The sequence below is a fragment of the Aedes albopictus genome, chromosome 1 (genome assembly GCF_035046485.1).
Source record: "Aedes albopictus strain Foshan chromosome 1, AalbF5, whole genome shotgun sequence".
Lineage (NCBI taxonomy): Eukaryota > Metazoa > Arthropoda > Insecta > Diptera > Culicidae > Aedes > Aedes albopictus.
In genome coordinates, this window is record NC_085136.1 from 116,946,620 (window position 1) to 116,970,626 (window position 24,007).

A 24,007-nucleotide genomic window follows, 5' to 3' on the forward strand; every position below is an offset into this window, starting at 1 on the left:
CAGGAATTCTTCCAGAATTCCGACAGGAGTTCTTCCAGAATTCTGACAGGAATTCTTCCAGAATTCCGACAGGAATTCCTTCAGAGTTCCGACAGGAATTCTTCCAAAATTCCGGTAGGAATTCTTCCAGAATTCCGATAGGAATTCTTCCAGAATTCCGATAGGAATCCTTCCAGAATTCCCATAGGAATTCTTCCAGAATTCCGATTGGAATTCTTCCAGAATTCCGATAGGAATTCTTCCAGAATTCCTCCTGGAATTCTTCCAGAATTCCTCCTATAATTCTTCCAGAATTCCTCCTGGAATTCTTCCAGAATTCTTCCTGGAATTTTTCCAGAATTCTTCCTGGAATTTTTCCAGAATTCTTCCTGGAATTTTTCCAGAATTCTTCCTGGAATTCTTCCAGAATTCCTCCTGGAATTCTTTCAGAATTCCTCCTGGAATTCTTCCAGAATTCCTCCTGGAATTCTTCCAAAATTCCTCCTGGAATTCTTCCAGAATTCCTCCTGGAATTCTTCCAGAATTCCTCCTGGAATTCTTCCAGAATTCCTCCTGGAATTCTTCCAGAATTCCTCCTGGAATTCTTCCAGAATTCCTCCTGGAATTCTTCCAGAATTCCTCCTGGAATTCTTCCAGAATTCCTCCTGGAATTCTTCCAGAATTCCTCCTGGAATTCTTCCAGAATTCCTCCTGGAATTCTTCCAGAATTCCTCCTGGAATTCTTCCAGAATTCCTCCTGGAATTCTTCCAGAATTCCTTCTGGAATTCTTCCAAAATTCCTCCTGGAATTCTTCCAGAATTCCTCCTGGAATTCTTCCAGAATTCCTCCTGGAATTCTTCCAGAATTCCTCCTGGAATTCTTCCAGAATTCCTCCTGGAATTCTCCCAGAATTCCTCCTGGAATTCTTCCAGAATTCCTCCTGGAATTCTTCCAGAATTCCTCCTGGAATTCTTCCAGAATTCCTCCTGGAATTCTTCCAGAATTCCTCCTGGAATTCTTCCAGAATTCCTCCAGGAATTCTTCCAGAACTCCTCCTGGAATTCTTCCAAAATTCCTCCTGGAATTCTTCCACAATTCCTCCTGGAATTTTTCCAGAACTCCTCCTGGAATTCTTCCAAAATTCCTCCTGGAATTCTTCCACAATTCCTCCTGGAATTTTTCCAGAATTCCTCCTGGAATTCTTCCAGAATTCCTCCTGGAATTCTTCCAGAATTCCTCCTGGAATTCTTCTAAAATTCCTCCTGGAATTCTTCCAGAATTCCTCCTGGAATTTTTCCAGAATTCCTCCTGGAAATTTTCCAGAATTCCTCCTGGAATTCTTCCAGAGTTCCTCCTGGAATTCTTCCAGAATTCCTCCTGGAATTCTTCCAGAATTCCTCCTGGAATTCTTCCAGAATTCCTCCTGGAATTCTTCCAGAATTCCTCCTGGAATTCTTCCAGAATTCCTCCTGGAATTCTCCCAGAATTCCTCCTGGAATTCTTCCAGAATTCCTCCTGGAATTCTTCCAGAATTCCTCCTGGAATTCTTCCAGAATTCCTCCTGGAATTCTTCCAGAATTCCTCCTGGAATTCTTCCAGAATTCCTCCTGGAATTCTTCCAGAATTCCTCCTGGAATTCTTCCAGAATTCCTCCTGGAATTCTTCCAGAATTCTTCCTGGAATTCTTCCAGAATTCCTCCTGGAATTCTTCCAGAATTCCTCCTGGAATTCTTCCAGAATTCCTCCTGGAATTCTTCCAGAATTCCTCCTGGAATTCTTCCAGAATTCCTCCTGGAATACTTCCAGAATTCCTCCTGGAATTCTTCCAGAATTCCTCCTGGAATTCTTCCAGAATTCCTCCAGGAATTCTTCCAGAATTCCTCCTGGAGTTCTTCCAGAATTCCTCCTGGAATTCTTCCAGAATTCCTCCTGGAATTCTTCCAGAATTCCTCCTGGAATTCTTCCAGAATTTCGCCTGGAATTCTTCCAGAACTCCTCCTGGAATTCTTCCAGAATTCCTCCTGGAATTCTTCCAGAATTCCTCCTGGAATTCTTCCAGAATTCCTCCTGGAATTCTTCCAGAATTCTGACAGGAATTCTTCCAGAATTCTGACAGGAATTCTTCCAGAATTCTGACAGGAATTCTTCCAGAATTCCTCCTGGAATTCTTCCAGAATTCTGACAGGAATTCTTCTAGAATTCCTCCTGGAATTCTTCCAGAATTCCTCCTGGAATTCTTCTAGAATTCCTCCTGGAATTCTTCCAGAATTCCTCCTGGAATTCTTCCAGAATTCCTCCTGGAATTCTTCCAGAATTCCTCCTGGAATTCTTCCAGAATTCCTCCTGGAATTCTTCCAGAATTCCTCCTGGAATTCTTCCAAAATTCCTCCTGGAATTCTTCCAGAATTCCTCCTGGAATTTTTCCAGAATTCCTCCTATAAATTTTCCAGAATTCCTCCTGGAAATTTTCCAGAATTCCTCCTGGAATTCTTCCAGAGTTCCTCCTGGAATTCTTCCAGAATTCCTCCTGGAATTCTTCCAGAATTCCTCCTGGAATTCTTCCAGAATTCCTCCTGGAATTCTTCCAGAATTCCTCCTGGAATTCTTCCAGAATTCCTCCTGGAATTCTTCCAGAATTCCTCCTGGAATTCTTCCAGAATTCCTCCTGGAATTCTTCCAGAATTCCTCCTGGAATTCTTCCAGAATTCCTCCTGGAATTCTTCCAGAATTCCTCCTGGAATTCTTCCAGAATTCCTCCTGGAATTCTTCCAGAATTCCTCCAGGAATTCTTCCAGAATTCCTCCTGGAGTTCTTCCAGAATTCCTCCTGGAATTCTTCCAGAATTCCTCCTGGAATTCTTCCAGAATTTCGCCTGGGATTCTTCCAGAATTCCTCCTGGAATTCTTCCAGAATTCCTCCTGGAATTCTTCCAGAATTCCTCCTGGAATTCTTCCAGAATTCCTCCTGGAATTCTTCCAGAATTCCTCCAGGAATTCTTCCAGAATTCCTCCAGGAATTCTTCCAGAATTCCTCCAGGAATTCTTCCAGAATTCCTCCAGGAATTCTTCCAGAATTCCTCCAGGAATTCTTCCGGAATTTCTCCACAAAATTCATCCGAGATTACTCCAGAAATTATTCCGGAATTCCTCCCGAAATTCTTCTAAAGTTTCTCCAGAAATTCTTCTATAATTTCTCCAGAAATTCTTCCAGAATTTCTCCAGAAATTCTTTCAGAATTCCTCCTGAAAATTTTCCAGAATTTCTCCATAAATTCTTTCAGAATTTCTCCAGAAATTCTCCCAGAATTTCTCCACAAATTCTTTCAGAATTTCTCCAGGGATTCTTTCAGAATTTCTTCAAGAATTTCTCCAGAATTTTTTCCGGATTTTCTCCAGAATTTCTTCAAAAATTCTTCCAGAATTTCTCCAGAAATTCTCCACATATTCTTCCAGAATTTCTCTAGAAATTCTTCCGGAATTTGTTCAGAAATTCTTTCTAAATTTCTTCAGAAATTCTTCTGAAATTTCTACAGAAATTCTTCCGAAATTTCTCCAGAAATTCTTCCAGAATTTCTCCACAAAATTCATCCGAAATGTCTCCAGAATTTTTTCCGGAATTCCTCCAGAAAATCTTCTGTAGTTTTTCCAGAAATTCTTCTATAATTTCCGCAGAAATTCTTCCACAATTTCTCCAGAAATTCTTCCAGAATTTCTTCAGAAATTCTTTCACAATTTCTCCAGAAATTCTTTCACAATTTCTCCAGAAATTCTTGCAGAATTTCTCCAGAAATTCTTCCAGAATTTCTCCAGAAATTCTTCCAGATTTTCTCCAGAAATTCTTCCAGAATTTCTCCAGAAATTTTTCCAGAATTTGCCCAGAAATTCTTCCAGAATTTCTTCAGTAATGCTTCCAGGATTTCTCCGGAAATTCTTCCAGAATTGCTTCAGAAATTCTTCCAGAATTTCTCCGAAAATTCTTCCACAATTTCTACAGAAATTCTTCCGGAATTTCTCCTGAAATTCTCCAGAATTTTTTCCGGCATTTCTCCAGAAATTCTTCCGAAATTTCTCCAGGAATTCTCCCAGCATTTTTCCAGAAATTCCTCCGGAGTTTCTCCGGAAATTCTTCCGGAATTTCTTCAGAAATTCTACCGGGATTTTGCAAGAAATTCTTTGGGAATTCCTCCAGGAGTTTTTTCAGAATTCCTACAGGTTTTTTTCCAAAATTCCTCGTGGAATTCTTCCAGAATTCCACCAGGAATTCTTCCGGGATGCGTCCAGGAATTCTGTTGGAATTTCTCAAAGAATTTTTGCAGGAATTCCTCCAGGATTTCTTTAAGGAATTCATCCGAAATTCTTACAGTATCCTTCCAAGATTTATTTCGGCATTTTTCAGGAATTCTTCCAGATTTCCTCCAGAAATTCCAGCAGAACTACATTCCGGAAATTCCATTGGGAATCTTTCCAGCTTCATAAATTTTTCCAGGAATCCTTTCAGTAATTCTTCTAAAATTTCCTCCACGAATCTTTCGAAGAATTCTTCTTGGCTTTCTCTAGGAATTCTTCCAGGAATTTCTCTAGGAGTTCTTGCAAGATTTTTTCTTGAAATTTTTCCAAGATTTTTTCTAAAAATTCTTCCAAGATTTTTTCTAGAAATTCTTCCTAGAATTTTTCTAAGATTTCTTCCAAAAATTTTTCTAGGAATTCTTCCAATAGTACATCAGGGAATTCCAAGAATTCTTCCGGAAATTCTTCTTCGATTTTTCTTAGCAATTCGCCCTAGAATGCCTTCAGAATTAATTTTTAGAATTTTTACAATAAACTCCCCATGGAATTTGTTCAAGAATTTCTTTAGGAATTCCTTCAATACTTCCTGGGAGAATTCCTCTAGATTTTTTCCGGAATGCCACATGGATGTTCCTCATGATTTTTTCAAGAATTTCTTCATGAATTTCTTCATTTATTCCTCCAGGAGTCTTTCAGGAATTCGCCAAGAAACTCTTCTCCTAGTATTTCTTCAAAAATTCCTCCAATCATTCCTCCAAGGAATTTTCCAAAAGTTCCTTCAGGGATTTTTCCAATTTTTTTTTTTAGAAATTCCTCCAGGAATTTCTCCAAGAATTTCCAAACAAGTTTCTCCAAAAAATAGACGTTCATCCTTGTTGTTTGTCACTAGGAATTACTAGGAATTTAGCCTGCATTGTACCTCGATTCGTGGTCGCCAGCTGTCAACCGTTATAGGCTAAGAAGCTACAGGTAGATCAAGTGACGATAACCTCTTGAAATTAAATCAAACCATCAGGTTTGAAACTATGTGACCCTAAGATTTTAAAGTACTCAAATCCCTCTGAAACCATTTTGTTTGGAATCTCACCAAAGAGCAAAAGAATCTTATACATTACTGTTCTTCCAAAGGACTCCAAAGTTAGTGTCGTACCCCTCGAGAAACTACAATGATTAAAACTTAACTGTGTTTCTTTCACTAAGGAAAATATTGCTAAATATAAGTAAAACCCACATCTTAACGTAGATTTTTATTCAAGTTTTTATTTTTAAAGCCATAAAATAAGCGTTGATTTAATCAAATCGGCACTTAATGTCTTAAAGTTGTCAACAATGGATCAAGTTTCCATCGGACACTTGATATAACACCGGTAGCAGGCAGCTATTCCAAGAGTTGTTGATAACCGGTTTGCGTTACCAAGAATGACAACCGTCTGTCACACCGAAACTGCATATCAGATTTGCAATTCAAATGATAATATGTAGTAATAATTTCCGTCACAAATGACACCAACTAATTCATAAATAATGCGTTTGGCGAGAAACGCGCTCGCATGAGGAATTTATGACAGCTAATAAAAATTAAAACGAAAAACAAAACTTGTTTCCATTAGGTACCTGGATTGACACGTTTGGAGATCATGAGTTAGCGATACTCCGAACTCAAATAAATGGCTTTATCACTTCTGAGTTGGATTTTCCAAGCGTGAATTTGAAGACAATTGTTAAAGCATCTGCTTTGACAGCTCTTGGCAGAGATGCCAGACAGTTCAATTGGAAATTCCAAATGAAAAGAAGAAGTTTCTCATCACAAATTTCGTTTGTTCAGCAAAACTTACGTCGCTCCGGTTCCTTTATTTATTAAAATAACATCTTCAAATTAAACATTAAAAAATAATAATGGTAATTTCAAATATGCATAAATGGCATCACTGGCAATGAGCACAGCTCTACGAGAAATCAATCACACAGTGTGTCGTATGTATAGAAACATTTTTCAACTTTGAACTACTGCGATTAACGTGAATTGAGTCGTCCAAATCCTAACAGAAATTTTCCTAGACGTTAGGTACTGGCGATCGTCCCAAACATTACAAGAACTGACCACACCCCAAACCGGCACTCGCGCTAGAGTCAAGACTTTTGTACCCGTTAATACGTTCCCCCCATTTCAAAAACTTCTCCATAAAACCCCCATTTCCCCAAAGGAAACCCATTCGCTTCAAAAGGGACCCATAAGTTGGCCATTGTGGTGGTGCTGGTGGTGACCAAAGAGGGGTGCCCCCAGCATGCCTCAAACAATGCCCGGCTTCACGTCCATCTGACTGACGTGATCCAAGCCCGGACTAGGGGTGTGCGCATGGTGGTGAGGTGGCCCCTGTTGTTGCTGCTGCTGCTGCGAGGGATGACTCAGAGCACCGGGGTGGCCGCCCATGGACATCCCCGGGGGCATCCCACCGACGTGCCCAACGTGACCCGGACTGCCGCCTACACCGCCTCCTCCGGGAGCTCCGCCGCCGCCGCCTCCACCGGATTGTTGCTGCTGCTGCTGTTGGTGGATATCCGTTTGGTTGGTCTCCTCGGAGTCGCTGCACGAGTCGGATGAAGTTTTCTTGGTCGCTCCGGTGCCAGCGCTGCCGTTGCCACCGGTCGTCGAGGATCCGTGGGTTTTGACGTGTTTTGCTAAATGATCACTTCGCATAAATCGCTTGTTACAAACGGGGCATAAAAATCGCTTCTCACCTGTATGTGTGCGTAGATGGCGCTGGAGTTCATCGGATCGGGTGAAGCGCTTGCCACAGAAGAGCCAATTGCAGACGAACGGCCGTTCGCCGGTGTGCCATCGAAGGTGAGCCTTCAGGTGACTTGTTTTCCCGTAAACCTTACCACAGCCAGGAATGTGACAGCTATGGATGTTCTTCTTGCGTAGATGAACTCCGGCCGGTCCGAGCCGTTCCGCTTCCTGACAATTCGGACAGTCACAGGTGGCACGGCCCGAATAGCGACGCTGACTGCGAGGAGACGGAGCCTGCGGCGTTGGCGGTGCCGGCGAAGGCGGTGTATGTGGCAAGCCGAAGCTTCCGACGCCCTGAGACGGTAGCATACTTTTGTATGTGTCCTGCAGTAGGTGCTGCCCGGTGCCAAGCAGGTGTGCCGTGTTCGTGAGTGAATGTGTCAGCGTCGAATAGTCAGTACTGACGGCGGCCGAGGCCGCGTAGTTCGCCATGGTGGCGGCGTGCATACCGGCGCTTCCCATGTCGAGCCAGCCGCCAGCCGCACCGTGCATGTCCCACCAGCCGGAGTTCATGTTGTCGGTCTTGTGGGCCGTCGCTGCCGTGACGGCGTTGAACGGCCAATCGTAGGGATGGCGGGAGTAGACCGACCCGAGGGTCGTACCCTCGACCTTCCCTAGAATGCCGTGCTGCATGTGGGGATTCTCGGCACAAGCCGGCGATGTGGTGGCTCCCGGGAAATACAAGTCACTGCCGTAGGACGGCGTTGTGGACGCCGCACAAGACGACGTTATGGGGCGACTGTAAGACGAAACAAGGTGTCAGGAACAACAGTGTGCTCTCGCTTGCGCGGGCCAGAACATAGAACTTACCTGTTGGTCAGGTTCGCCATCGAGCTGGCGGTTGACGATGCGGACGATGCCGACGGTGTCCTCTGCGTAGACTGTATCACGTTGCTGGACGAACTGCTGCTGGTCGCCGTCTGTGGGCTTCCCAGGGAGTTTGGCGAGTGCGGTCCCGAAGAGATGGGACTTTTCTTCCACGGATGAAACCCTTTACCAACGGCAGCGTCAGCCAGCGGTGGAGGCGACTTGTTCGACAGCTTGTTGCACTGTGCAGCCAGCATAGCCAGCGGTGTACCTCGCAGTCCGGGGTGTTCCTGCAAAAAAGCGAAAGAAAAAAAAATCTCGTTAGAATCGCCGTGTTATGATGATGAGAACAAAGCCAATTTCCCTACCAGGAAAATCGGACAAACGAGCATTCGGGCCAGTTCGGAAGTCATTGTCTCTGCACCGGCCGCCGTAAAACAAGTCTCTTCCGAGGATCGGGAGGAACTAATTCAATCGGTTTTCTCGCGCAGCTCAAAACTCATTAATTTCGTTTCTAATTTTTTACCCTAATTTTTCAAACTCCTCTTTGCGGCTGTTGTTGACGGTCGGTCGCTCGGTCGATCGGTCCGTCGGCGGGAACCTCAAACAGCCAAATGAACTCTGACAGACACGGGAGAGCCTCGGCAGCCGCCGTCGCAGCCGCCGACGCCGTAGCCACAGAGTGCGAGAATCAGAGCGGGAGGAAGTCATTATTTTCAACGCCGACCTGCGGAGCTGAAGGAACGGGAGACGGTGGCGGCGGCGCGACGGAGGGCGCAAGACAATGGCGCAAAACCAACCGAGACGAGACACCACCAAAATTGATCGGGGGTCTGCTCGGGCAAGACCCGGCGCTAGGACCGGCAGACACGCGGCGTTTATCATTGTGCGGGGAATACTAATTCATAATGCGCCTTCTGCGCGTACCGCGCGCTCGCCCCGACCGCCTCCTCGGGACCGACCGACGGATGGTCCGAGACTGAAGACCGGGACGCGGGACCCGGGAGGTTAAGAGATTCGGTTTTATGACGTTGCGTACCCCTCGCGCGGTGGTGGAGCTCCGTTACTGCTGCGGGTGCGAGCTTTTATGAGCCAATTTCTAGCGCTCTAACCTCATTTATAGCTTCGGAGCAGCCGGTCGGCTCACTGACCGGCCGTTACGGCAGACCTTCGTCCGTTCTTGGGAAGTGGTGTCCATAAATTACCGATACCTGCGCCGGTTTATGCTGCGTGTAAGGAACGAGATTTGCTGTTGGGATTGCGGTCCAATTTGCGTCTAGTGCCGTTACTTTGGTTGTTTTAGTTAATTGTAGAATGTCTGGCACGTCTAGACCTGGAAGTCTGTCGCAATCATCTAAGGATCTAAATGGCACTTCAGAACAGTAGGCGTTTGGTAGTTGCAAGAATTTCAGTTGTACGATTGTCCGTGAAAACTTCGCCGCCATACGAATTGACAGCTGCCATTGACATAAACTGACAGATAGTTGACGTCTGTCAATGATTGCAGTTATCGCACGTCAACTGTGTCAGTGCCTAAATGGGATCCTTCGAACCAAAACAGAAACAGTTACCCTACTAGATGTCTTGTCTTTGTATGATCATTGGTGGTCACAACAACCGCTGCTGCCGCGTCGCAGCAGCTTGTAAAACAATATCGGTGGCATAAAATAACCATAAAACCCGGCACAAATTAACAAGTGGCTCGATGTCGGAACAACATTGTTGCACGGGTTTGGTAGCGTCCGTGGAGTACGCCACGCTATCAGGACATCTGATGCACGTAAAAGCTCTTCACAGACCAAAACAAACAATTGTAATGTTCTGCAGGGGAAGCGTTACACAAGCGTCGGCGTCTTCAGCGTTACGGTGTATGTGGACGACCACGCTAACACGGAACTGTCGGGCGCCAATATGACTCCTCAGCTCCAGGCGATTGTCATTCGTTTGTCGTTTATGGTTTGGACAGAACATTAACTCAGATTAAGATACATTGAAGCAAATTGATCGAGATGATCACCTGTTACGGGCTGGCTCGTCGTCGGAAAGCAGCGCCTAGCATCAAACGTGCCGATGCCGGTTCGCGATGAGCTAACTTCTGCCGAACGCAGCATGCGCTGATTCGATTACGACGGTCAATGCTTACTTTGATGCGGAAAGCAATAAAGTGGGCAAGCAGCAGCGCGGACAGACGCTATCAAACGATTAGGGCGCTGCTGCTGCTGCGAGCAAAGTGGTTCGGCGAGTTGTTGACTAAGCGTTGGTTGTTGGCCGGGGTTCGAGGAGATGAGCGCGGGGTCTGTTTTGATAATGGAAAAGCTTTTATTCTAGTAGTGGGGTATGTGGTGTAGCGATATAATTATGACCGTGAGGTGAAAGAACAAGAATCAATTTGCATAACGCAGAGGGCTCTTCGATCTGATAAGGTGGCGGCGGAGGAGTAAACTAAACTGCTTTCGGCGAGTGTGTTCTTTTGAGGAGCGCCTACTTAGGTGCCTCCTGTAAGCGTGCGGTTTGGTAGCTAGCCAGCTGATAGATGCTTTGAAAAGGGGATTTTTTGCCGAGTCACTAATAGTGTAATGGAAATCAGCGGCAGTTTCGAGCACTTTCTTAATGCAGATATTGCTTTTGGATCTGCAGCAGTGAAGTTTCCAATAGAAAATCTGCACATATGGCTACACTTTTTTATCGCTTCCATCCAGGCTCACTAATCAAGAAGCTCATACTCTGATTGTACTCACCATACTCAACACTGTTGCACTAGCGATGACTATAAACACCTTACAAATGCGACTAGAGCTCACGCTCAGCTTTGTTTGTGCTAGTGATTGATTACACGTCAATACAGACCCCTACAAATGTGCGTCTTTATGGCAGACTGTACAAAATTACGTGTGGCTTCGTGGTCGTGCGGCTAATGTCACCAAGCATTTAGTCGCATCATGCTAGGAGCGCGGGTTCGATTCCCGCCGCAGCTGTCAGGAAAAATTTTCGGCTGTGCCACTGGGCGTTGCATGCTAGTCCGTTGTCTAGTGTCGTGCTTCCTTCAAAGAGCGAATAGCTCACTGGAAGTACTACACGTGTCCGTGTTTAAAAAAAATGCTTCACGAGCAAAGAAAATCTAGGAACCTGTTGGGTTCATTTCTTTCTGTCTTTACGTTCCAACGGAGTCAGAGCCTGATACCCAGTTAAGGCCCCAAAAAAGCCGGAAACAGCTGATGAGAAAACAACCGTACGTGAACTTAACGTCATATCTAGTAACGGGAAAATAAGCGCGACACGTAAAGGTTAATTACACCCGAAGGTGTCGGGTAACAAGCGATGGAAAGCGATAAACTTCTCCACCACACCCCGCCATCAGATGATGCCACACCGATACGAAAACTTCATTAACACTGTTCTAATTAGTATTGTTTACGGTGCTGGGATTGAGTGATCAAGTCAAGCTACGCTGCACTGCGCTGTTCATCTCAGCGCACTTCCACTGAGTTGGAGGTTGGAAAAATCATCACCTCATCGCCGCGCAGATACAGATAATAATCATAGGCTTAGGTCTCAGTCAGATCAGATTGCTGGCTGGCTGGGAAGCGCAATTCCCCATAATGCAATTAGAAATCCATTTGTCACGACGCCACCACCGTGTTGTGACTTGACGGTGATGAACGATCGGCCGTAATCCGGGAGGTCGTGGCCACGTTTCCAAGCTGTGGCGCTGCTCAGCTCCCTCTAGCTAGTAGATTGGACTACAACGTGCCTGCTCCGTGAACGATTAGATATGATTAGTTTTTGCTTGCTTGGTGCTGGGTAGTCAGGGTTGACCGACTGGTGGTGCTATGATCACACGAGGAAGGTCAAAGGTCGTTGTGGAAGTTTCACAGCTGCACGTACGTTCATGGGTGCAGGTGGATAATCGGTGCCAAGGTTTAGTGATGAATTATTTACTGATTCTAAGATTTCTTACTTCCAGAATGGTTTCAGGTTAGGATCCAGGTGATTTCTGTAGAGATTATTTTACATTTATAACTGCAGACAGTTTTCTGGCACCTGAATAGAAGGCTTAAACCATCTCTCTAAGGATGTTCTGAATAATGTTAAATGTCCACTGTAACCAATACATTACCCAAAATAGTCCTATTGGACATTGAACGAAAGTTGACCACTTTTGAAAATATTAAGACCTTTACTCCACGATTATTTTGGAATCGAATCTTGAATCAGCTGTGCTTTACGGACATATTTGAGTATGTGGCATACCTAAAGACAATCTAAGGTTATCGGTTACACTCGAAGATCTTAAGGCCTCTTCTTCATGGCATTTTTTGACTGAGTTGAATGTTCGTGGAAACTACTACACTACCCGAAATAGTTCTATGTGAGTCACCTGGATCATGCGCTGAAACGTAAGACTATCCACAGGACTTTGGTTGTGCCCGTAGATCCTGAGGTCTTTTTTCCAGGGCTTTTGGAGTATGGAAGGCTCCCATTGAAATCAATTCTAGAACCATCTCAGATGAAACCAAAACACCAACCAATATAGACGGATGTACTGAAGCTAAAGGCGAAACTGGAAGCATTTCCACACTTTTTGGTTTTTGATTTTTTATTAAATAACGAAACCATATTTTCAAAATCGGGTTTCGTGCACCAGTAGAGTATGGATCAAGGTATCTTCTGAATTTTTTTATGGTGGAAAATGTTTTTTGTTTTTGCAGAAACCATTTTTGAATAAAATTTCACAAAAAAATGGTTTCTGCAAAAATGGAAAACATTTTCCACCTCAAAAAAAAAATCAGGAGATACCTTGATCCACACTCTACATGTGCACGAAAACCGATTTTGAAAATATGGCTTCGTTATTTAATAAAAAAAAAAAAAAAACAAAAACCAAAAAAATGAGGAAATGCTTCCAGTTTCGCCTTAAGGCCTATACTCCATGCATTCGCAATCGAATCATGGAAGCGGGCTCTCTGGAGAGTTTCACGGAGGATTAACAGAAGTTTAATGGGGGTTCCTGGTATCAGAGGGCTTCAGAGGCTTGAAACTTATGTTCTGCCCGACAACAACTCAGCAGCAAGACTCAGACGTAGCGACAGGGTCGGCGCACTACCAGGCTATCGGAGGGGCTAAGAGTGTTCAACTAAATAACACTAAAGTGGTTTGAATTCACGGTGTTTCTGCTGTTCTGTTGACCTACGCAGTCTGGAACTTGCAATGGCGCTTGGAGATGGACTGGAATTGCGGTTTGTGGAGATGGCTTTGTTCTAGGTACAGGAACTTCCTTCAAACGTATCGTATTCTGCCAACTACGGCAAGGCCATTTTAATATGTTTTATGTTTACACCTGGAGTTTCAATACACTGCCATGTGTCTCGGTCACCCAGAACTCCAGGTTGTAACAAGAAGGGAATCTCTTCTTGGTATTTAGGGCCTTTGCCAAAAAGCTGTTTTCCTTAGCATTTATGGTCCGCAGCCAGAGAAACAGCGGTGGTCCTTAATAGCTAGATTCGGGCACCTTACGGAAACCCTGAGCCTAGTGAAGGACAATCCAGAATTAGTCAGGGTCTATCTGGTAGCTGAGGGTCTAGTTATCTGAATTCGGGATAACCTTGGCACACTACACAAAGCGAATATCACTGGCTTTGTTCACTCCACTATTTAACTTTGCACGTCTGATCTACACGCTCGCCTGTTCTAAAATGGACGATAGTCATCTCATAGTTCCGCGACGTCATCATGCTGTGACTCTATTCACGCCATGTTTGGCCCTAGATCACGATTGCACCCCAACAGCTTTCTAATCTCTGAAGTATGTGAACCTACCTAATTCATCAACTAACATTGAAAATAAAACTGATTTGAGCCTTATAACATCGTTTAACAGGCTTCCGGGCGGGCTCCAGAAGATTTCATAACAAATAGGTTGCAGGTGCGGGGTTTCAAACCGTTTCATAATGTTTCGGGATACTTCAGGGCTTTAGGGGGGTTTCAGAGGGATTAAAAAAATCAAGGAGTTTCCGGCCATTTCACTGGGCTTCTTTGACTTCCATGAGTAAAAGTGCTGAAGGACAGATTTGTTAGAACACTAAGATGGCCGCCACAATGGCCGACTTTGGCACCTACTCACGATTTCGAGGGCACAAATCTCTTCGTAAACAAAACCTGCGTATTTGATCTTCTTATTTTAAGCTTATTACAAGTGAGCAAAAATAGAATAATAAAATGCTCTGTTGTTTGAAGCTTGCTTCTTGAAATTTGTGCGTTTTAAGTTCTCACGCACTCTTAAAGTAGGATTTCAAAACGTTTGTCCTTAAATGCGATTCAGAGATTTTCAGAAGCTCTCTGTACAATTTAAGGGAAGACTTTATGGATCTCAGATGTGGTTTCTGAGGGGTTCCAAGGTGTTTCAATACGTATCAATGAGCTTCAAGGTGTTTTAAAAGATTTAAGTTGGGTTTAAGAAAAGAGTATAGAGGTCTACGGAAGGTTTTCTTAGGGGTTTCAAAGCGATTCAAAGTCAGTGGATTTCTGGGGTTTTCAGGGGGTTCAATAAAATATGAGGGTGCAGAGTTTTCTGAGGGGGCTCCAGGCATTTAGTGGATTTCATTAGATTTCAGAATGTATCAGGAGCTTCAGCCGGGCTTAGGGAAGTCTATGGGGGTCTCAGCTGGTTTTCTAATGGGTAGTAAGGTGCTACAAGGAGTATCAATAGGTTTCATGGAGTTTCAGGGGGTTCACTAGAGTTTGAGGAAACTCTACGGTGGTCTGAGGGGGTTTCTGAAAGGTTTCAAAACGATTCAAGACATTTTCTGCGGTTTTAACCTTCACATACCCGCACCTCGACATCTCATTTTCAAAATGCTGGCATTTCGTCAATTTTCAGCCGATTTTTTTGAAGTCGCCCTCAATCGATCATAATTTGGTGCTAGTCTATTATACTCAAGTGGCCATGCAATATCTGGAACCATTCCGGAGATATTCCGGATTGTACTGGGGTCAGGAGGGGTGCTAAAATGGCAAAAAGTGATTATTTCGTGGGTTATTGTATTCGAATCATCAATTTTCAGCGTAACTTTGCGAGCAATGAAACAAAACTGCAATAACCAGATTTGTATAAGTTGACCGATCCGGACCACCGTGACAGGTTCCGCGGGGGCCTCATTGGGGACACTTTTGGTTTTCAACCAAAACATGTCATGCGACGTATCAAACTCCATGATTTCGAGAGAATGAGACAGAAAAGGTACACTGAAGTATGTATCAACTGATATGGCCGCTCCGCAACACCTGAAACAGGTTCCACGGGGGCGTCATTGGGGACACTACTGTTTTTTCAACCAAAACAAGTCGTGCGACGTATCAAACTTCATGATTTCGAGAGAATAAGACAGAAAAGGTAGACTGAAGTATGTATCAACTGATATGGCCACTCCGGAACATCTGGAACAGGTTCCGCGGGGGCCTCATTGGGGACACTTCTGTTTTTCAACCAAAACAAGTCGTGCGACGTATCAAACTTCCAGATTTCGAGAGAATGAGACAGAAAAAGTACACTGAAGTATGTATCAACTGATATGGCCACTCCGGAACACCTGGAACAGATTCCGCGAGGGCCTCATTGGGGACACTTCTGTTTTTTCAACCAAAACAAGTCGTGCGACGTATCAAACTTCATGATTTCGGGAGAATGAGATAGAAAAGGTAGACTGAAGTATGTATCAACTCATATGGCCACTCCGGAACACCTGGAACAGGTTCCGTGGGGGCCTCTTTGGGGCCACTTCTGTTTTTCAGCCAAAACAAGTCGTGCGACGTATCAAACTTCCTGATTTCGAGAGAATGAGAGAGAAAAAGTAGACTGAAGTATGTATCAACTGATATGGCCAATCTGGAACACCTGGAACAGGTTCCGCGGGGGCCTCATTGGGGACACTTCTGGTTTTCAACCAAAACATACCATGCGTCGTATCAAACTTCATGATTTCGAATGAATAAAACACTTTGTCGGAGTGGAAGGTACAAAATGATGAGAAGACCTCTGGTCTTCCTAGGTTATGCTTCAAGAAATCCTGTACGCATGTGGAATGTCCACGTTACGCGTAATACGAACGATGATCGTCAGCAAGAGATGAACCACGCTTTCCCCTATAGCGAAACAAATATGCATAAAGTTGTAAGAAACGTACAGTCATACAACGATTATGGTCACCCTCAATAATGGGTCATTTCCATTTCAATAGCGTAGTGAACTAACTAACTAATAATTGTGATAGAGGGGACAATAATTGTGCAATGACATTACGGTAGAAAGAAAATATTTTAGGAATATTGAAGAATAATCTCATGCAGATTGTGTTGGCAACGAATTGGGATTGAACAACAAGTATATTGTAGTATTTCATTGTATGTCAGTATGTCATTTATCTGCTGTATATTATTTTTTATTTTAATTTAAAACTTGCATGCTGCTACCAAGGTAGGAACAAATAACAGGAGGATATAAAATTTTGCAATTTAAATTGAATACAGTCATGGAGCTATTTGTAATCCTATACACCCATATTTATTCTATTTCGGAACAGAGCGATTACATTGCTACAAAGGTAGTAAAGTCTTCGAAACTGTTGTTTGCACAAATTGCAAATCAAAAGCCTAAAGATGGCTACTTCGATTGTTATCTGTTGTGTGTTGTTATTTAGATATAGAAAAAGTAAAAAGCATATTATAAGTATAAAAAGTATTTTTGGAAATAAACATCTAACCTTTTATTTTTTCAAACATATGCCGATTTTTCAGAAAATATACAGCTTGTGTACGTTTTGTGAATTGCTTAATCTAAATTTAAAAGGAATCTTTGGGAAGTTTTCTAGAGCGCCCTTTCAAGTCGATATCGAGTCGAGTCTACTTAGTTTTATCTTATTTCTGGCTTATTCGTTCGAAATCATGAAGTTTGATATGTATCACGGCAGGTTTTGATTGTAAACCAGAAGTGTCATCAATGACGCCACCGCGGAACCTGTGCTAGATATGCCGAGGTGGCCATATTAGTTGACACAGACTTAAGTCTATCATTTTTGGCTCATTCATTCTAAATCATGAAGTTTGGTATGGCGCACGACATGTTTCGATTAAAAACAAGAAGTGTCTCCAATGTGGCCCCCGCAGAACCTGTGCAAGATGTTCCGGGTGGTCATATTAGGTGATACAGGCTTAAATCTATCATTTCTGGCTTATTCATTTGAAAACATGAGGTTTGATACGTCGCACGACATGGCTTGGTTGAAAACCAGAAGTGTCCCTAATGAGGCCCCCGCGGAACCTGCTCCAGTTGTTCCGGAGCAGCCATATCAGTTGATACATACTTCAGTCTACCTTTTCTGTCTCATTCTCTCGCAATCATGAAGTTTGATACGTCGTACGACTTGTTTTGGCTGAAAAACATAAGTGTCCCCAATGAGGCCCCCGCGGAACCTGTTCCAGGTGTTCCGGAGTGGCCATATCAGTTGATACATACTTCAGTCTACCTTTTCTGCCTCATTCTCTCGAAATCAGGAAGTTTGATACGTCGCACGACCTGTTTTGGTTGAAAAACAGAAGTGTCCCCAATGAGGCCCCCGCGGAACCTGTTCCAGGTGTTCCGGAGCGGCCATATCAGTTGATACATGATTCAGTCTACTTTTTCAGTCTCATTCTCACGAAATCAGGAAGTTTGATACGTCGCACGACTTGTTTTGGTTGAAAAACAGAAGTGTCCCCAATGAGGCCCCCGCGGAACCTGTTCCAGGTGTTCCGGAGTGGCCATATCAGTTGATACATACTTCAGTCTAGCTTTTCTGTCTTATTCTCTCGAAATCAGGAAATTTGATACGTCGCACGATTTGTTTTGGTTGAAAAATAGAAGTGCCCCCAATGAGGCCCCCGCGGAACCTGTTTCAGGTGTTCCGGAGCGGCCATATCAGTTGATACATACTTCAGTGTAACTTTTCTGACTCATTCTCTCGAAATCATGAAGTTTGATACGTCACATGACAAGTTTTGGTTGAAAACCAAAAGTGTCCCCGATGAGGCCCCCGCGGAACCTGTCACGGTGGTCCGGATCGGTCAACTTATACAAATCTGGTTATTGCAGTTGTGTTTCATTGCTCGCAACAAAAATTACTCTGAAAATTGATGATTCAAATACAATAACCCACGAAATAATCACTTTTTGCCATTTTGGCACCCCCCTGACCCCAGTACAATCCGGAATATCTCCGGAATGGTTCCGGATATTGCATGGCCACTTGAGTATAATGAACTAGCACCAAATTATGACCGATTGAGGGCGACTTCAAAAAAATCGGCTGAAAATTGACGAAATGCCAGCATTTTGAAAATGAGATGTCGAGGTGCGGGTATGTGAAGGTTAAGAGGTATCAAGAGGCTGCATTGGATTTCAGGGGCTTCAGAGGGCTTCAGTAGAAAACAAAGGAAGTGCATGGGGCTCTCAAGGATAGGGAGGGAACTATCTGAGGACTTTCTAGGTATTTCAGGAGGTTTGTGGGTGTTCTAGGAGGCTTTAGCGAAATTTGAGCGAAGTCTACGGGGCTATCAGAAGGATTTGAAAGAATTTCAAGGAGTTTTAATTTTTTTCTTTTTTTATTTAGGGGTATTCTGCCGTAGACAGGTTATTCTGAGTAGCTTTGGGGTCGTTCAAATATTACGCCACGCTAGGGGGAGAGGAAGGGGGTCTAAACATGTCCAATTTTGCGTTACGTAATATTTGAACGAACCCTTTCAGGTAAGTCAAGGTTCTTGGGTGGGTTTCTTGTGAAAATACACAAATCAATTCGTGAACCAGCTTTGGCTTGTTTTGTACTATGTGCCGCAATTGAGTAAATACAGAGCTTCGGTAAAGTCGGTAGAGGCCTGTATGTATAAAGGTTACCTGTTGAGCCCGATATATTCTAAGACCTTCACTTCCGAACATTTACGAAGTACCGTAATCGTCCGTTGAAAGCTAGTCGTTTGTACCGAAACTGAAGATCACCAATAGAACTTCAATTGCACTGGTAGATCCTAAGGCCTCTGTATCTCTGGCTTTCAGCCCATGGCTGGCGCGTCTCTCGGATCTACAAGCATAATCAGTCTGAAACTTCTTGATCCTTTCTAAAATCGTCTGGCACGTTTATAAAACGTTTTGGAAATACACAAAAAAAAAAAAAAAATACGCTATTGAGGCAACTCAATAATAGCGGTTTTCCTACTTATGGTTTTGCCGACGACTACCTAACATTGTTAGTTGGTATGTGCATCAGCACCCTTTTCGACCTGATGCAAAACGCCCTTCAGGTAGTTGAGGGTTGGTGTCGCCAATATGGCCTTTCGGTTAATCCGAGTAAAACATCTATTGTTCTTTTCACGGAAAGGCGAAACCGTAATGGCGTTCGACCTTTGCGTCTCTTTGATTCTGAAATCGATGTGACTGAACAGGTAAAGTACGTTGGAGTCATTCTTGATTCCAAACTTTCCTGGACACCTCACATTGAGTTCAGAATCAAGAAAGCTTGTATGGCCTTCGGGCAATGCCGGCGTACTTTTGGTACAACTTGGGGTCTAAAACCCAAGTATATCAAATGGATTTACACAACTGTGGTTCGGCCAATATTGGCTTATGGATGTCTTGTGTGGTGGCAAAAGGGTGAAGTGAGAACGGTCCAATCAAAATTAGGCCATCTCCAAAGGATGTGCTTAATGGCGATGTCTGGAGCGTTCTCTTCAACTCCTACGGCAGCGCTAGAAGTTCTCTTTGACGTTGCCCCACTACACATTCATCTCAAACAAGAAGCCCTTTCTTGCACTTACCGGTTACGGGTACTCGGTCTACTAGAGGAAACTCCTGTGAACCGCAGTTCAACACACACCTCGTTGTTTCAACTTTTGGTGAATTGGGACAAAATTGTCCTTGCTCCAAGTGATCTTACAATTGCTTGTAATTTTCCATATAGGACATTTTCCACGAAATTCCCTTCCCGGGAAGAGTGGACATCTGGTTATCTGGAAAGAAGTATTTCAGACGGCATCGTATGTTACACTGATGGCTCCCTTCTCGAAGGTCGAGCAGGTGCTGGTGTTTATTCTCGTGAGCTAAGGCTGTATCAGTCTTATTCACTTGGTAGACACTGTACCGTTTTTCAGGCCGAAATCTTTGCTCTTATGTGCGGAGTGCAATCAGCACTTCAGCAGCACGTAATGGGCAAAGTAATATACTTCTGTTCAGATAGCCAGGCTGCTATTAAAGCACTTGCTTCGGCCAACTCCAGGTCGAAGATAGTTATCGCTTGTCGAACTCAAATCGAGGAGCTGAATTCAGCAAACGCTGTTCACCTTCTATGGGTACCTGGCCATTCTTCCATCGCTGGAAATGAATTGGCTGATGAGTTAGCTCGCTCTGGAGCATCACATGACTTCATTGGCCCTGAGCCAGCTATTCCGATATCGAAGTGTTGGATAAAGCTTCAGATTCACACTTGGGCTGTCACTCAACACAGACAATATTGGAATAGTTTGGAGTCATGTCGTCAAACCAAATTGTATAGTGCTGAGCCATCTCTACGGGTGGCGAAGTATCTAACTAATCTGTCTAAGCAGAATTGCAGCATGCTGGTCAAAGCATTGACTGGCCACTGCCGACTCAGCTATCACATGGCGAATATTCAGCAAGCTGATTCATTTGCCTGTGATAGCTGTGAATCCGATTATGGAACTTCGTATCATTTGATATGTAACTGTCCAGTTTTCGCGCAACTGCGTTTCCGAGTATTCGGTAAACACTTATTAAGTGAAACTGACTTCAGAAACCTGAATCTTCAGGATATTCTGTTGTTCTTAACCCGCTGTGGTAAAGAGCTATAGGCTCTCTTTCGCTTTATGCGTTATTACAGTGCCCTTTTCAGGGCGCTGTTTGAACCCATTGTGGTACGCTTGTGCGTTAGTACCCTCTTCCAGGGTATTTTTCCTATTTCCCTACCTGTCCCTATTCCCATCCAAATCCTTTTTCCTTCCTTTTCCCTCAGGTAGATGATGAAATAGGCTGTTATTTTGGCGATGGCACAAATGTCCCAAATGGAGGATAACGTGCCTCTGGAGCCGGCCTTCTGATACCTGATACTATGTGCCGCAATTGAGTAAATACAGAGCTTCGGTAAAGTCGGTAGAGGCCTGTATGTATAAAGGTTACCTGTTGAGCCCGATATATTCTAAGACCTTCACTTCCGAACATTTACGAAGTACCGTAATCGTCCGTTGAAAGCTAGTCGTTTGTACCTTAACTGAAGATCACCAATAGAACTTCAATTGCACTGGTAGATCCTAAGGCCTCTGTATCTCTGGCTTTCAGCCCATGGCTGGCGCGTCTCTCGGATCTACAAGCATAATCAGTCTGAAACTTCTTGATCCTTTCTGAAATCGTCTGGCACGTTTATAAAACGTTTTGGAAATACACAAAAATAAAAAAAAAAATATGAAACGCTAACCTGGCGTCTGAAGTTTTGTGTCATTTCGGTTACACTAACTAACGTTACATAACCTACCATGTCCGCTGAGCATCCTTACCGACAATGTTGAGACAGTTTGGTACTTTCTGGGTCAACTGAACTGTCTTGAAGTTTGGTTCTTGACATCTTGATGTTGCAATATCAACTAATTATATTTACTTGGCATCCTTGAAGACCAGTAGGAATTGTCGTATGGCTTCGAACCATTATGTTACGTTCAAAATGCCTTGAAGTTAAGTCATTAACATCTACATCAATTAAAGCGATTGTTTTCGCAATTAACTCCAACGTTAACTAAACAACTTGGATGTTGACCCAAGATACTTAAGGCATAAGGGCATGTTCAACTACTGTTGTGTTCAGAGCTTCAGGTCTACACTGTAACTGTAGATTTTCCAACCTCCGTTATGCTACGTTACGGTTGCTCAACGTACCTAGGTGGCATTCAGAAGTGCTTCAGTAGAGGTTCATTGCGATTTGAATGCATTTTAGAGACTTTCAAGTGCCCTTCAGAAAGGGTTTTAGAAGGTTCAGGAAGCTGCGAATGGCTTCAAAGGTGTTTCAGAGTGGTTCCAGTGAGTTTATGAGCAGTTTCTGAAACTTTCAGGGCGTTTAGAAGGGTTTCAATGCATTCCAGGCATATTCAAGGGTTCTTGGGAGTTTCAGGTGGTTTCAGGAGAGCTTAATGTTACTTTCAGAGGAGTTTAAAAAGGGTTCAAGGCGTTTCAGGAGGTTTAAAAGAGCCCCAGCGGGGTTTCTGGAGGTTGCAAAAGGGCAGTTTCGAAGAATTTTCTAGGAATCCATAGGAGTTTCAGAAGGATTCAAGGCGTTTTAAGGCGCTTTAGTGGGTTTCAGCAGACTGGTTGAAGTTTATGGGGGTTAAGGAGAAGTTTCTGGGCAACACTAGAGGGTTTCAAAGGTTGGTTACACTGCGTTTCATAGCGCTTCAGTGGTCTTCAGGTTGGTTTCAGATGAGTTTCTAGATAATCGAAGGCGTTTCAGAGGGTTGCAGGATGTTTCAGGCTTTAACAGAACTTTACGAAGATCTTAATGGAGCTTCATAGGGCGTTCCAAGGCGTATTCTGTCTGAGAATTTCTAGGGGCTTCAGGGTAATTCAACAGAATTTCACGGGGCTCACTTTGAGAATTTGAGAGAATTTTACAGGGGCTTTCAGAAGAGCTTCGAAGCCTTTCAAGAAGGTTTCAGAGGATTTCAGAAGATTAAATGCTCTTTAGGCTACTTTACGAGACTTTATCAGAAGTTCATTAGATCTTAGGGTGATTTTAAGGGGTTTCAATGTACACCAGGCGTTTCAGCGGGTAGGGTTCTAGGGTTTACAGGGGGTCTCGAGTCCCTTTAAAACTCCTTTGGAACGTATTTACGGCTCTCTTACCCCTCGAGGAATTTCACCGTGGGGTGGGCTCAATACGTCTTTTTTGGTTCTCTAGTCCCAGGGTCATTTAGAGGCTTTGTGGAGAGGGGGGTTCAGGTCGGTAACCAAGAAAGCACAAACCGGATGCCCAGGGTTAATTGCTGGTGCTGACTATGGGCGTCCTTCTACAGAGTCTCGGCACTTGGCAAAGACCGTACTCACTTGTCCAACTCGCCCACTAGTTATTTAGGCCACATAGAAACGTGGGCCAATCTTGGTAGATAATGTCTTCGGGCTATCGTTTAGTGCAAAAAAAAACTATTTTTGGAATACTCCAAAACCCAATTGTCTAGAACAGTGAGCAAATCATCACAGCGACAGAAGCAGCGCTCCAGCGCTAAGAATGTGCACCATGACATAGCACATTTACCTCGGTCACCCAAATCTTTTGTTCCAGCACACATTTCACGCGTCTCATCACTTATCCGCATGCCGCCACTTCCTCGTGTTCAACCGGGTGCGGCCGTCGTCACTTGGTAGTCCGCCGTCGCGCCGTCGCAGCCGTGGCCATCACAAGAAAACCATCAGTCTGACAACGGCTGACCAATATCGCCAATTCATCGTTTCTACTTCAAAAGTTCGTCGAGCACGGTTAGGCCATTTTTCGGCGTTCAAGTTTCGGCTTCTCGACGCGAATCCACACCGCGAGGTGTCGTCCCATTGTTCTCTACCAGGCGCGCCAGGTTAACTGGTCCAGTGGAGCCACACCGCGCTCGAGGAAAGGGTGTTTAGTGGCGAGGGCGGTAGAACAGCAAACGGAAGAGGGGACGCACAGTTAATTAATCAGATGAGTTTCCGACGAACGTGCGGACAAAAGCGTTCATGACAGCCAACGACGACGATGATCTTCGTCGCTCGAGAAACACTGGCTGTGCGACAGCCAGTCGGTCGGGCGGGAGTCGAAGGGGGCAAAAAATGACGCAAAGAAGCGCCGCCGCCACCGCAGACTCAGAGCGATTAAATCGCGTAGAAATCCAATTTTTCAGGCACTTGATGATGATTCAATTACCGAGTGGAGCGAGTCGAAGAGCGATGAGCGAGCGACACTTCTCGCGTTTTTTTTTTTTGTGTTCATGAGAAGTGGAGCCAAACCGATCGCGCGATCACACAGTCCTGTGATGGATGATGGAGTTGAATGTTGAGAAAATTTGGACACTTCGCGTCGTCAGCAGATTGATTAGG

The 24,007-nt window shown here is 44.1% G+C and overlaps 1 protein-coding gene across 2 annotated transcripts in view; it reads right to left on the reverse strand.

Moving 5' to 3' along the window:
• Positions 1–6,555: 6,555 nt before the first annotated feature.
• LOC115253706 (transcription factor Sp9) overlaps positions 6,556–24,007 on the reverse strand; it is a 135,791-nt gene continuing 118,339 nt past the window's right edge. The window contains exons 1-4 of one of the 2 annotated variants that reach the window (XM_029874060.2): positions 8,232–8,371; positions 7,867–8,153; positions 7,005–7,795; positions 6,556–6,944 (exon numbers count right to left, since the gene is read on the reverse strand). In XM_029874060.2, the coding sequence (XP_029729920.2) occupies positions 6,556–6,944; positions 7,005–7,795; positions 7,867–8,153; positions 8,232–8,276 (1,512 nt within the window). In that variant the 5' untranslated portion in view covers positions 8,277–8,371. Of the gene's footprint in view, positions 6,945–7,004; positions 7,796–7,866; positions 8,154–8,231; positions 8,372–24,007 lie in introns of those variants that run through there. The other variant, XM_062845251.1, reaches the window with a different exon arrangement.